Source organism: Rhagoletis pomonella, unplaced genomic scaffold, assembly GCF_013731165.1.
Source record: "Rhagoletis pomonella isolate Grant_MI unplaced genomic scaffold, Rhpom_1.0 Rhpom_scaffold_00004, whole genome shotgun sequence".
NCBI classification, from domain to species: Eukaryota; Metazoa; Arthropoda; class Insecta; order Diptera; family Tephritidae; genus Rhagoletis; species Rhagoletis pomonella.
The window spans coordinates 66,184,680-66,197,392 of record NW_023458558.1 but is presented as its reverse complement, the minus strand read 5'-3'; the positions used below and the strand labels follow the sequence as shown (position 1 = coordinate 66,197,392).

General features: G+C 32.9%; 1 protein-coding gene across 1 annotated transcript; it reads right to left on the bottom strand.

Moving 5' to 3' along the window:
• Positions 1-4,663: 4,663 nt before the first annotated feature.
• LOC118737999 (pupal cuticle protein Edg-78E) lies at positions 4,664-12,463 on the bottom strand. Its single transcript, XM_036468856.1, has 3 exons — positions 12,092-12,463; positions 7,705-7,952; positions 4,664-6,012 (listed from the first exon to the last, which is right to left on the bottom strand). The coding sequence occupies exons 1-3, from the start codon at positions 12,101-12,103 to the stop codon at positions 5,583-5,585; spliced, it is 690 nt and encodes a 229-aa protein (XP_036324749.1). The 5' UTR covers positions 12,104-12,463; the 3' UTR covers positions 4,664-5,582.
• Between the last annotated feature and the right edge of the window lie 250 nt (positions 12,464-12,713).

Below are 12,713 nucleotides of genomic sequence, written 5' to 3'. Positions count from 1 at the left end.
CGTATATACGTAAGTATGCAATTCTTCCAGATCCTCATGACAGTAAGATTTGGAGAGCTCACTGGCACTCAAAACCGTTCATACTAGTGCAGATAAGAATAAAATCAGATAAGTTAAATCAATAAGACTTGTGTACATAGCTACAACATCGACTTCATAACATCGATGTTTGAAGGTTGTACCATTGATGATTACAAAACTGACATTTTTTTATGAAAAACTTGGGTTAAACACCCACATATGCCATAGTAAAGATCTATGAAGCTCGCGACTTGAACAATAATCGTGTACTCTATATGCGCAAGTACAGTCTCTTTGATATCGAAGTCTTATTATTATTGCCTTTTTTTTTCGATAGATAAATCTAGTAAGAAAAATCAATAGCAAAATAGTACTTACCAGCTTTAGCATAACTCCATACATACATACATATGTATTTAAGTGTGTACTTACCTAGGCAAATGTGTGTAACTAAAAACCTAATAATTACCCATATGATTAATGAATACAAACACTGCCAATAGACATATTCAAAGCATTTACTATCTGTAAACAAGAAACCATAAGCGAGCAACAAAAAGCCTGCCGAACACAGTGGTAAATGCATATGTAGATATGTATGTATAAAAACATTTGCGACCTTGAATGTAAGTTTACTTGCATACTTACATTTTTACATGCAATACATATACATAAATGTCGCTGAAGAAAAATATTTTTTTTTTCTGCTGCTTTGTGTTATTGCCTTCATGATCAAATTGCAAATAGCCAGGTATCGCTATTAGCCAAGTAAATGGCATAAATTAACTAGCAACTAGCCGTTGTGCTTGAATGAAAGAGAAAGAATTTACTTAAGGAAAGAATTTAACTAACTCGTTGTTTGCCAATTTACTTGTGCAATACTTCATTGCAGTACAATTACTTTTATGGGTGGTTGAGTGGCTATTGCTACATACAAATGCGCATTAGGGTGATGTTTAAAATAGCAATATCATGAGGCACCACTTTATTTGTTTCTGTGTACAGAATAAATCACCCACGAAAATTTTAATGAAAATTAACGCATCGCTACCAGGTTTGAATTTTTTTATACATCAAAAATTCGACAAAATTATTATTTTAAATTTATCAGACTACTTGTGAAAGTTTTGTTGAATTTTTGCGATTAAAAAGTTATTTTTGTTTTCAACCTCTAGTAGACTCCTAAAATTTTGTTTAACACTTTTTAATTTTCGTGAATGTCGATATTTTTGTACCTAGAACCAAATGAAGGGGTGGCCTCTACAAAATTTATACCGAGATATTTTGAGGACCACCCTAATGCGCATACACACTCAAACTAACTAAATTTTGGTTTGATGCTGGTGCTTTGCTTATTGCAAGAGTTGATGGTTTATTAACTGTTCCTTGTACGAATACTTAGGACGTGCCTACATGGATATTTTACCTTTTTCTACGTACATACATACATACGCATTCACATATGAAGGTGCATGGCTATAATAAAAAAAAAGATTTAATAAAAAATTGGAATTCGTATTGAAACTGTGTGCTTAAGTACATAAGTAAGAACATATCAGGTGTGAATTGTCAGTCAACAACTGCGCATGAAAAAATATCTAAAATATAAAATAAGAGCATAACAAATCGATACAGTGACTCAAAACGTTGATTTTTTTTTTAATATTCATAATGTTTTCCAGGTTAATTTTTTCTGTTAGTTTTCTATAAAAATATTGCCCAAGGCTTAATCAAAAACATATAATAATAATTTAGTTAATTATTTTTGAGTTTCAAGTGGCTAAAAAATATCGTAGATTTTTTTTTAATTTTTGCTTGCTGTTTTTTTTATTAAATAAATTGCCGAAGACCGTACGCAATAAGCCGCAAAAGCAGTGAAAAAGAAAACAAAAAAATAATCACAAGCTCTTTAAGTATTAACCCTTGTTTTCAAGTAAAAATTTCATGCGAAAGTTTTCATCGAATTTTCCAACTTTTGAATGAGATTTTTTTTTTTTTAATAATCTCATAATGTATTTGTTACGGGCAATCTGTAGCATTTGTTTTCCATATAATCATGAATGCATATTTAATTTAAAAAATAGGCGAGACCGTTCACAGAAAAAAACGTACAAAACAAATTATCAAAATATTTTATAAAGTGCATTTGGTGTATGGAAAAAACTTTTTGCAGTTAAAAAAAAATATATATATTATGTATCAAATCGTATTCAAACTTTCAATAATATAAAATTTCACTGGCTGTGAAAAACAACATACCCAACAATTTTCTCAAGAAAGAAAAGTCGGAAATTTCGATGAAAATCTTTTAAATTTTTCTCGCATGTTTACAATGCCTGAACCCTTCGTGTAAAGCATTTCTGTTATAAATGTTATAATGTCTGTTTTTATATCAGAACAAGAAAAAATTTTGCAAAAGAAAACACCTACCGAATGTTTGTGTGAGTCACTGCATTGGCTAAATGTTGTGTGAAAAATTTGAGTTGCGCAAAATGTCATGATAGCTACAAGCTGGCGAGTTTTCCGGCTCAACCCACGCAGAGTAGTAAACATATAACACATACATAAGTATGTACATATACAACATTATCCCCCTATACTTGCATACAAACACTAAGAGGTGACTTACATACTTGAAGTTGTAATTTTAGTTGGCTTATTGTAAATAAAAATTTTGCCAACACCGCAGCTGTGCCCAGCTATGAGCAACTTCTTGCGGTCTGATGTGGTACATAACTATTCATACATATGTAATTGAATTTGTGTGGGTGTGAACATTTCAAGCTTAGATTTCGTTGAAGTATGTACATACATATACCACTTACATACTTATATAAATTTATATAGATTACAAGTATAATCAAATTTTATTCAATTTCGTCATGCAAATATGACCTTAACGGCGTTTAGGTATCTCTGCAATAATTACTACTGGCAGCTGTTGTAATTTGAGCGCTCAGCTCGTATGTAATGCTATTGTAATTGTTCAATATACTTAGTTAATTATTTTTGAACTAATTAGAGCAAGCTTTGAAATGAAAAAAAAAAACAATTTGTACGAGTAGTTGAAGGTTACTGATACATATTGTAAGCGTAGAAATAAATATTTTGAGTTACAAAATCAAATTAGTTTAGTTGCTTTGTGTTATTGCTTAAAGAAAAATTGTGTAAAGGAGCAATTAAAATCGATCGCAAACTAAATAATTGTTCGCAAAGTCTTCAATGTTTTATGTATGTGGTTTGGTTAAAGCTTGGGCTTTTTTTATATAGAAAAATAACAAAAAAAAATCAACTCGAAAAACATTGTGAATATTTAAAAAATGGTCACTTGTTTGAGCCACTATATAGTATATGGAATAGTGTGTTAAGAAATTATAGCGACTTTGTGGCTGAAAAATTCAAAACTGTAGTGGGAGGAATCCTAGCACTTATTTGCATAATAGTGCAAGCTAAACTTTACACTTATATTCGTTTCCTTGGGATACTGCTCGCTAATAAAAACCTAACTTTGAAGCGGTAATAAATCATAGCGCCATTGAAGCAATATGATATAAAATTTAATGACGATGACACCTTAAATCATGTGTCGATAGGAAACTGAAGTTTCTCCATCCTTAATTTATAATTTTTTATTTTTTTATTTTTGGCAGCCTGTGCGAAGTATGCAGGAGATTTGTTGACATTTTCCCTCGAAGTTACGCAATTTAAAACTTCTTTCACACTTTAATGAAAGCCATGAGAATTTTATTCAATAAATTTTGTGGACACTTTCAATATATACGCATTTAATATAAATTATATTATATATTAAATATAAATATTTTCAGTACTCCCACATTTTGTATTATTTTTTCATTCGAGATTTCTTTGTGTAAATTTGCATAACCATTCCAGTATGGCCAAGGCAAATTTATATAAGGTGGTGTTGCTAGAACAGCTGATTTGATTCGCCTCGATACACATATGTCAAAATTTCTTAGAAGTGAGTGAGAAAGTGAGAGTGTTGAAATTTCCTTTCCATGTATTTCCTTGAGCAAATAATAGCTGAAATTTTGACAGTTGTGTACCGAAAGCGAAAACAAAATACATGTAAGTTTCAACAGCTGACTATGAATACATGAATTCAAATGCGGCCGTCGGCAACGCTAACGCCGACACAAAGCAGAGCTTTTGGTGGAAATGAGCTATTAGCTTCCCGAAAACTTAACGTCTGGTAGAAACAATTGAGGCGACTCCACCTCATCATCTTGCCTGTAGTATGTAAGATCAGATGTAATTTTTAGTTTTACAGGACAGTGACTTGTCAAATCCGCCCAATGTAAGAGCTGTGGCTTTGCAAGCATAAGGAGCTCCTTTAACCGCCCTCGATACACCCTGGATTAGAAGAATGTGCGTTGCATGTCCTATTTCCCGTCCGGCATTCATCAAACCAAGTCGAATCATTAATAACATCCTATAATACTCAGATGCTTACTTCCACTTACGAACCCGTAAAATGGGTCAAGTTAGCACTGTTGTTCCAGGGTTAATGACTTTTTAAATAAAATTATAGGAGTAGCATTGAAGAGTCAACTCCTAATCCATATCTGAACAAGTTCTTTTTTAAACGTCATATAAAAAGTTTAAAATAAAAGACTGAAGGTATTTTCCAGGCAACTTAATGCCGCATTTCCACTAGACATTATATTACTAAAATTTTAATGAGGCTAAAAATACTAGCGCTATTTCGACAAAAATAATAGTTGGTTAACATCTTTTCATCATTCAAATGTTAAAAATTTGTTTGTAACTGTTGTCGCTTTTTGATGGAAACTCGACATAATTAGAAATTTGAAAAATTATTGAACTATATCCTGGCGAACAATACGCGTACGGGATAGTACGTAACGCCGTATACGATTATATATCAGAAAGACAAGTAATTTCTTTTTTTAATATTCACAAAAAATATTTTTTTATTTAATCTTGACACATTTGCAAAAAAAAAATTAAATTATACACAAATTAAAAGGAAGCACAAATAAATTACACATAAAAGTAACCTGACGGAATTGTTGCAACAATTTTATGCCATTACTTTTTTTTAGATATCACAAAGTGAACGTTCATGCAAAGGAAACAAAAGCACGTGAAATTGAAGTATATGCACGTATGTTTGTATGTATGAGAAGTAAAATGTAATTAATAGGAAACCAAACGAACTGAAAAATTAAATTGAAAATAACTAAAAACTGATCGCGATCCTGAACTAAATGAAACTTTGTAATGTAAATTAAAATAAAATTCAAACAAAAATCATACAAGAAGGAAATAATAAAACAAATAGTGGAAAAATGTATGAAAAATAGCTAGTTGTTAGAGAAAACAGAAATGCAGACTATGCGGAGCGGTGCAAAACTCCTTCGACTTTGCCATACCTTCCCTTCGCGCATAGCACATCACGTAGTTCAGACAGTATTATCGCTCACACCCAATTTAATAGCTTTCCCCCGCCTTGACCACCCATTCTTCGACCCTCCACACTTATGTACATACATACATGTGTACATATACATAAACTCTTAGACCTTGTTGAAGCTGTAGCTGAAACCGTCCGGTGTGCGATTGAGTGACAATTTACCGGGTGGTGCAAATCGGTGTGGATTGGGTGTGGTCGGCTGATAGTAGGGTTGTTGTTGTGGCTGAGCCTGTGGCTGATAGTTGTTGTATTGTGGCGCAGGTGGGTTATATGCTGGCGCTGGTGGCTGGTAAGCTGGCGCCGCCTGTGGTTGATATTGTGGTTGTGGTGGCTGATATGAACCCTGCGATTGATCGAAACTGGGATCATTGTAACGTGGATCGTAAGAACCATCATCGTAGTCATTGCTGCGGTAGCCACCAGATTGTGGCTGTGGTGGTTGGTATTGCGGCTGTGGTGCATAGCCCGCCTGTGGCACAGGTTGTGGTGGCGCTGGTGGGGCGACAGGCAAATGATCACCGCTGGCTTGGAAGCTGCAAAGATAGAATGGGCGAGTGGGGAGAGAGAACAGATGAAAATGGCGTTTAGAATGCATAAAAGGCAATGGTAATAAATGGGTTATAATTAAATACAATTAAAAATTATACGAATTATTCTTAACGCTAACTTGGTAACACGTTTATACTTATATTTATGGCTCGTCCAATTATCCTCAATTATTTTCAGACAGAAAAAAATGCTCTCACACTAGGCATTCATATGCAAATAAAGGTATTAACTTTGCCGCCAGTTTGATACACTTGTAATTGTTTGTACATTTGTGTTTACGTTTGTTAAACAATTGGCTCAATAGTCACAGCTGAATGCACCAACAGCTTAGCCTACAAAGATATCTATATATACAATTTCGGTTACACTTCACTTTACTTCGCTTCAGTTCACTTCAGCGATAACAATATTTTATTGGTGCCGTTTTTTGTTTTGAAATATTTTTCTGTCTGTCCGGTCCATGCTGGTTTTCGTTTTGGACATGCAGTGTTCATAATAATTCACCGTCTTTAATTGCCAACACTGCGCGAATTTTTGCACAAGATTTAACTAACTGGCCACAGATTTAATTGGCCACCAAATGAAAATAGATTACGACACCACATAGATACTCACTCGCATTCAAGCATAGTAAAAGTAACTAAACGTGTGCTTGCAAGAGTTAGTTTTGTTGTTGGATTATCTCATGGATGGTCTACTTTAAGCTCTGATTAATATAAAATTGCAGAGAAATTAATGCTCTATTTTGGATAAATGTTGTAATTCATTGACTGCCGCAACATGGAATTAACTTTCTTGGCTACTTATCTTATCCATTGAAATACACGTGGAGAGACGTTTAGAGAAACGCACTGTTGAAACATTTTAGGGTCTTTATTTAGCTCCATAATAGGACCATGTATGACTGAAGGTAATGCGAGTATTTATATTCAAATGCATGGCTAATACTCAGCGTGTTTTGCGATGTCTATTAAGATGTGTCTTAAATGTTAATTTTATTTTAAAAGTACATAACGTGTATGCCAAGATCAGAATTAATGCCAATTTAGTAATTAAATTGCATCCATACTTGACGGAATCGGGTAAACTCGCACCATAAGCGGGAATCTCTGTAGGACTATAAGAGCAACTCTGTTTCTCTCTCAGCTTAACGTTGAATTTTAAACATCTACAATCGGATCATGTTAACCCCTTTATATGCTTTCCATTACGTTAAGCTTAAAATCTGTAATCATCGGCAGAAATGTTAACTTGTAAACAATGAGCTGCATTTTTTTAAATCCAATATGTTGGATCAAATATGGCGGACAAAGTTTTGAAATATTAACATTGGAATACAAAGTTTTTCCAAATGGCACAATTTTCTTCTCAGTACTTAATTTATTTTAAAGCCATAAATTGGTTCGGTTAGTTATTTTGGATCACCCTAATGTGTAGACATGTATGTACAGATTGTGAAATCCCAGGAGGATATTTTTTCTAAGGGCGGATAAAATTTCTACTGCTGGTCAAAATTTCAATTATATAACATGTAAAAATTGATTTCGAACAAAGCTTCTGTATTTAGAGACCTGTGATGAAATTAAGTGAGCGATTTTTTCGTAAAAAGAATGAAATTTGTAACCCTAAACTGCGAAAAAATGCTATCAATAGTCGCGAATTAAATTTGCGCTTACCCATTTTTGCCGGCTGTGTAAGAAATTGTCCGCCTCTCGCCAGTAGGATCTACATAACTGTAGCTGCCGTGACGTGTACCATCCGAATCGGTTTCTTCTTTGAAGTTGATGCCATCCTCCTGTGTGTAGGCTGCACCAAATTTACCATCACCGGCAAGGTAACGCTGTTCACTAATAATAGCCGCTGTTTTGGGATTTTGGTGGTAACCCTGACTCGCGGCAATGGCAATTAAAGTGGTTAAAATGGTCTGCAAAGAAAAGATGTAAAGAAAATGGTTGAAGTCTTCTGAACTTTCGCAAATTGAAATCGGTGGTTGTGGTGTAATGGCTAGTTCACGCTAACATTCCGTAGGGCTTGGGTTTAAGCCCGGTTCAACCCAACATCAAAAAAAAAAAAAAAAGTTTTTTCTATTAGCGGTCACCTCTCGGCAGGCAGTGCCAAACCTCCGACTGGATTTTGTATCATGAAGAACAACTTCTCATTAAAATACAACCACCGCTCGGAGTCGGCGTAAAACTGTAGGTGCCTACCCTTCGTGTGACAACATCAAGACGTACGCCACAAATCGGAGGAGTACAGTTTTGAGTCGCCTCCGAACGGCAAATAGATTTTATGAGAAGCTGGCTTTCCATATATATTTTTGAGATTTTGTGCTTTTGGAACAGAGATTCATATTATTTCTTAAGCTTTGAGTTCAAATAAAAAAATGAAAATTAAAAAAAACTCAGACGTGTTGGCCTATGGCTTTTCCAGCGAAAATGGCCAGTATAATGTCCTCTTTAAAAATTATTTAATTTATTTCATTTACAGCTCTTTTCTCTCAAATTTTCATGCTTGATATATTGGCCGTTAAAACTATCATTTAATGAGTAAAGCTTTAAAATAGCTCACGTTGGGGATGATCTAAATGAATGTAAGTGCCAAAACTAGATCAAGAAAGTACATGAAAAAATAAATTGAGGTGAGATTGAAATTGTTTGGTGCTTTTTGAGCTTCTACAAACGAACTGCGCACTCACTTCGCGTGAATACCCACGATGATTGAATAATTTGAACGAATCTGCCGCCCAAAAACTCTCGAAGCTTGTCAATCGTAAGAGACGTCTTTCCTATCAAGACAAAGTGAGACCACACGCGTCTTTCGCTAACCGTCAAAAATGATTGAAGGAAGTGTTGCCACACCCAACATGCACACCTGGCTTTGTGCCATAAAACTTTAACTTGTCTCGCTCTCTTCAAAATTACTTGCGTGGGATAACTTTTTATTTAGATAACGCGATAAAGCAGTAAATTTTTCAGTTTTTCGCCTATAAATACAGATCCCTTTACGAATGGGGAATTATGGAGCTGACCGCAAGTTAGCAAATATTTACCTTTCGTCTTAATATAAATAAACTACTTTGGAAAACATACATTGCAGTCGTTGTAATGAAAACAGTAATGTGGATTTTCAGTGAACTCGATGAAAAAGTCTGATGAGGAAATGTAGGGATCTCTTAAATTGCAATGGATGGTTTTGGAGGTTAAACTACGTGTTAGTCAGAGGCGGACCCACGGGAGGTGCTTTAATACATAGACGCCATATTATACATACATATATAAATGTACTTCTGAATGACTACTAACTATATTCAGAAGAGTTCTACACTCATCAGCTTCGACTTTGCTGTTCAAGCCACCTGAGCTACCATGGCTTCTCGACCATCCGAGAACATGGTGACCTTCTCACCATGAAGGTGGCATGAACTACTATGATTTAAAATGCGACAGCCTCCAGTATTAGTAAATACTTCTGACTGGAAAACGCTTGCAAATCGAAGCAGATACTGATGCTGGTAAAACTATACATAGTAACATTAGTAGAAGTTTTCAATGAAAAAATAATAATTGTGACCTCGATTTTTTCTTTATCCATATCGAAGCCGTTGGCATCGGGGTTTTTAAGCGATATTGAAGTAATTATCGATATTAGACTATTGTCGTTATATTTATTTTTATGTACACACATTGATGCTAGTAATTTTTTTTTTTGTAAATTTGCTAAGATTGTTCTTAAAGTAAAATTTAAAAATAAAATAAAATTAAAGAAATATATCTGTTTTTCTTTTTAAGCAATGAAAACTAATAAATAAAGGAAAATTAAATAAAAAAGGAAAAATAATAAAATGAAATAAAATAAATAAACATATTTTTAAAAATTAAATTAAAAAATATATATATTTCTTTTTATATATATACAATCTAAAAAACAACTTAATTAAAAAAAAATAAAATAAAATAAGATCCTAAGTGAAATAAAAATATATTTTTTTTTAATTAAGACAGAACAATTAAAAAATAAAAGGAAATGAAATCAGCAAAAGAAAATTTAGTTCAATTTAAAACAAAGAGAAAAGGAACAAAACACCTTTTTCTTTTAGAGTAACATCTAAAAAAACAACAAATAAAAAAATTAATTAAGAGAGAAAAAATAATAAATTAAAAATGAAAAAAAAACATAAAGTCAGAGTTAAAAATGAAATGAAATTAAGAAAAATATATCTTCTTTTTTAAAACAACAGAATCTTAAAAGAAAATTTACTTGAAAAAGAAAAAATTTATATTATATTAAAAAAGATAAAAATTTAAATAAAAAAAAGCCGATGCACCAGGATTCCAACCCGGATCTCTCGAATGGTATGCCAAGTGCTCTGCTTACTCGTATATTGCAACTATGGGCGCGACGCGAGCTAAATTATATACCAGTGCTTTCTCTCAAAATAAATTTTCACCACGAGTGGTGAATGAGAGAGCTGTTTTTCTAAGTCTTTTGTGTTAGAATAACAAAAGTTTTTCGAACTATCTTGCCACCTGCCTTTTATTTGTCTTATGAAAAACTATTTACTGTCTATGTGACATAAGCAAAAAATGCAGCAGTTCAGAAAATCCAGTTATAGGAATTAAATGTTAAATTAAAATACTCGCATATAGAGATTTTTATTGAGATTTTATTTTTAGATCATTGCAATATCGATATTTTATGAGTTTTACTTTTTCCATTAAAAATAAGCCTCATTCAAAATTTCTTTTTTTTTTAATATTTTTAATCGTGAATTACAATTTTTCGATCATCGTGGAAGTTAGAGGTGATGTTAATCAGACCAACAGCATTCGATTAAGCTGGTCAAATATTTAATGAAAAAGTACCAAAGGATTTGAAAAAGTTGGTTGCCATTTCGTTTTTATGCCATAATATAATTTAAAATACATTTAATTATAATTTAAAAATACATTTTCCAAAGTTAACGGAGCTAGAAGGAGAGCGAATTTGAGGAGTTTTTGGCAGAGCTCAATATCCAACTGAAGAGTTTGTATTATATACATATATGTGCATATATCATTGTACTTGTTTGTTTATGGACCTTAAATTCACAACTTCAAATCGATATAAAATGGAAATGGGAACCAACTTTTACAAATTCTTTGGTATTTATTCATCTTTCGACCTCTTTTAATGAATGCAATTGCTCTCATTCCCATCACACTTTTTGAGTATTGCACTGTGTTATCCTCGAAAAATTCAACTTTGAAAAGGAAACAGTTAGGTATGGGATTTTCTGTAATTAAATTTAACTGTACTTTTAAATAGATAAGTTAACGGCCTTTGGTGGTCAAAAAAAGAATTCGCATTCGCGTATTTCGCATGAAAAAATATAAAATTTTATTAATTAAAATAAACTAACAAAAACTGTATTTTAAATCCTGTTAATTTAAATAGATATGAATGTAGGTAATATTATTTTTTGATTTTTTTTTTAATTTTCTGCGCCAAAAACGTAGCAACACCTCTTGCACTTTTAAATTAAAATTTATCAAAATTAACAAGAAATTGTAATAATAATTAAAGCAAATTTATGTACATAAAGGCAGTTGTTTTTTAAATAGTTTAATGTTTAAGCCACCAGTATTCAATTCAAAAACTCAAATTTCGGTTATCAAATTTTCAAAAATCTTGCTTCGGAATAACTTTTTTCAGTAAAAATATTTAAATATTTTATATCAACGTTCAGTTTTCTAATATTTAACACTTTACGTTCACTAGCTTTGTGATTTGTTTGCTTAAGGTGCCTGTTGCGGGAGTTTTAACTATTGATCATATTTCACCTAAAGTAAACCGTGACAGTAAGTTTCTTATAAACTAAATAAATAAGAATTTATGTTCTTGATTTTAAAATCTTGCTTTATCTTTTTTCGAATATTAAGATCACACATTTGCTTCAAATAACACAACAAGCTGCAAAGCTTGAACATTTTGTAATTGTTCTTTTAAGTATTTCTCATTTACACAAACGTTTTCAAACACTTTTTCACAAATTCTCTCAAAATTTATTTAAATTTTTTAACTTACAAAACGAAACATTTTCACGTTGTGGAATTCTCAAATTTGTATCCTTAATAAGCGACAATGTAAACTGCTGCTGCAAGTCTTGCTTTAATCCAAAATACGAATGATTGTTGAAAAATTTCGCGTAGCCTATACGATTGTCCGTTAAAAAGGGTGAACGCACACACGTCAGTACCGAACCGTGAGCGGTTTTTTGGAGTTGGTTTTGAATGTGATGAGGATTGGGGTTTTGTTAAACCGACAGCGACAAACTTCTTAAACAAACTGCTTCCCACCATGACATGGCCAGCAGTTTTTATAGCCGCCCAAAACCGCGCCACTGCATGCCACAACGCCACAGCACCAACACCGAACATACATACCAATACAGAACCTTGGCGAAGTTGAATAAAGTCAATCAGATTGGAGTGAGTTGTTGTTATTGTTGCTTTTATTGCTAATTGGCTGATAAGTCAGTACGTAAATATGTTTGCATATAGCTACATACATACATATGTGTCAATGTGTGCGTGTGGAAATGTTTTTGCACAGCAGTGGCAGTGGTAGCTGGCTGGCGGTGGGCAATGCAAACGTTGGTGTATGGGTGCTGGAACGCCAATAAACAAAAATATTACAAATATACATC

What these genes read in the sequence shown, in the direction of transcription:
- LOC118737999 (XM_036468856.1), bottom strand. An exon ending in TACACAGCCGGCAAAAATGG is followed by an intron (nt 6,013 to 7,704) that starts GTAAGCGCAAAT and finishes CTATCTTTGCAG; the next exon opens with CTTCCAAGCCAGCGGTGATC.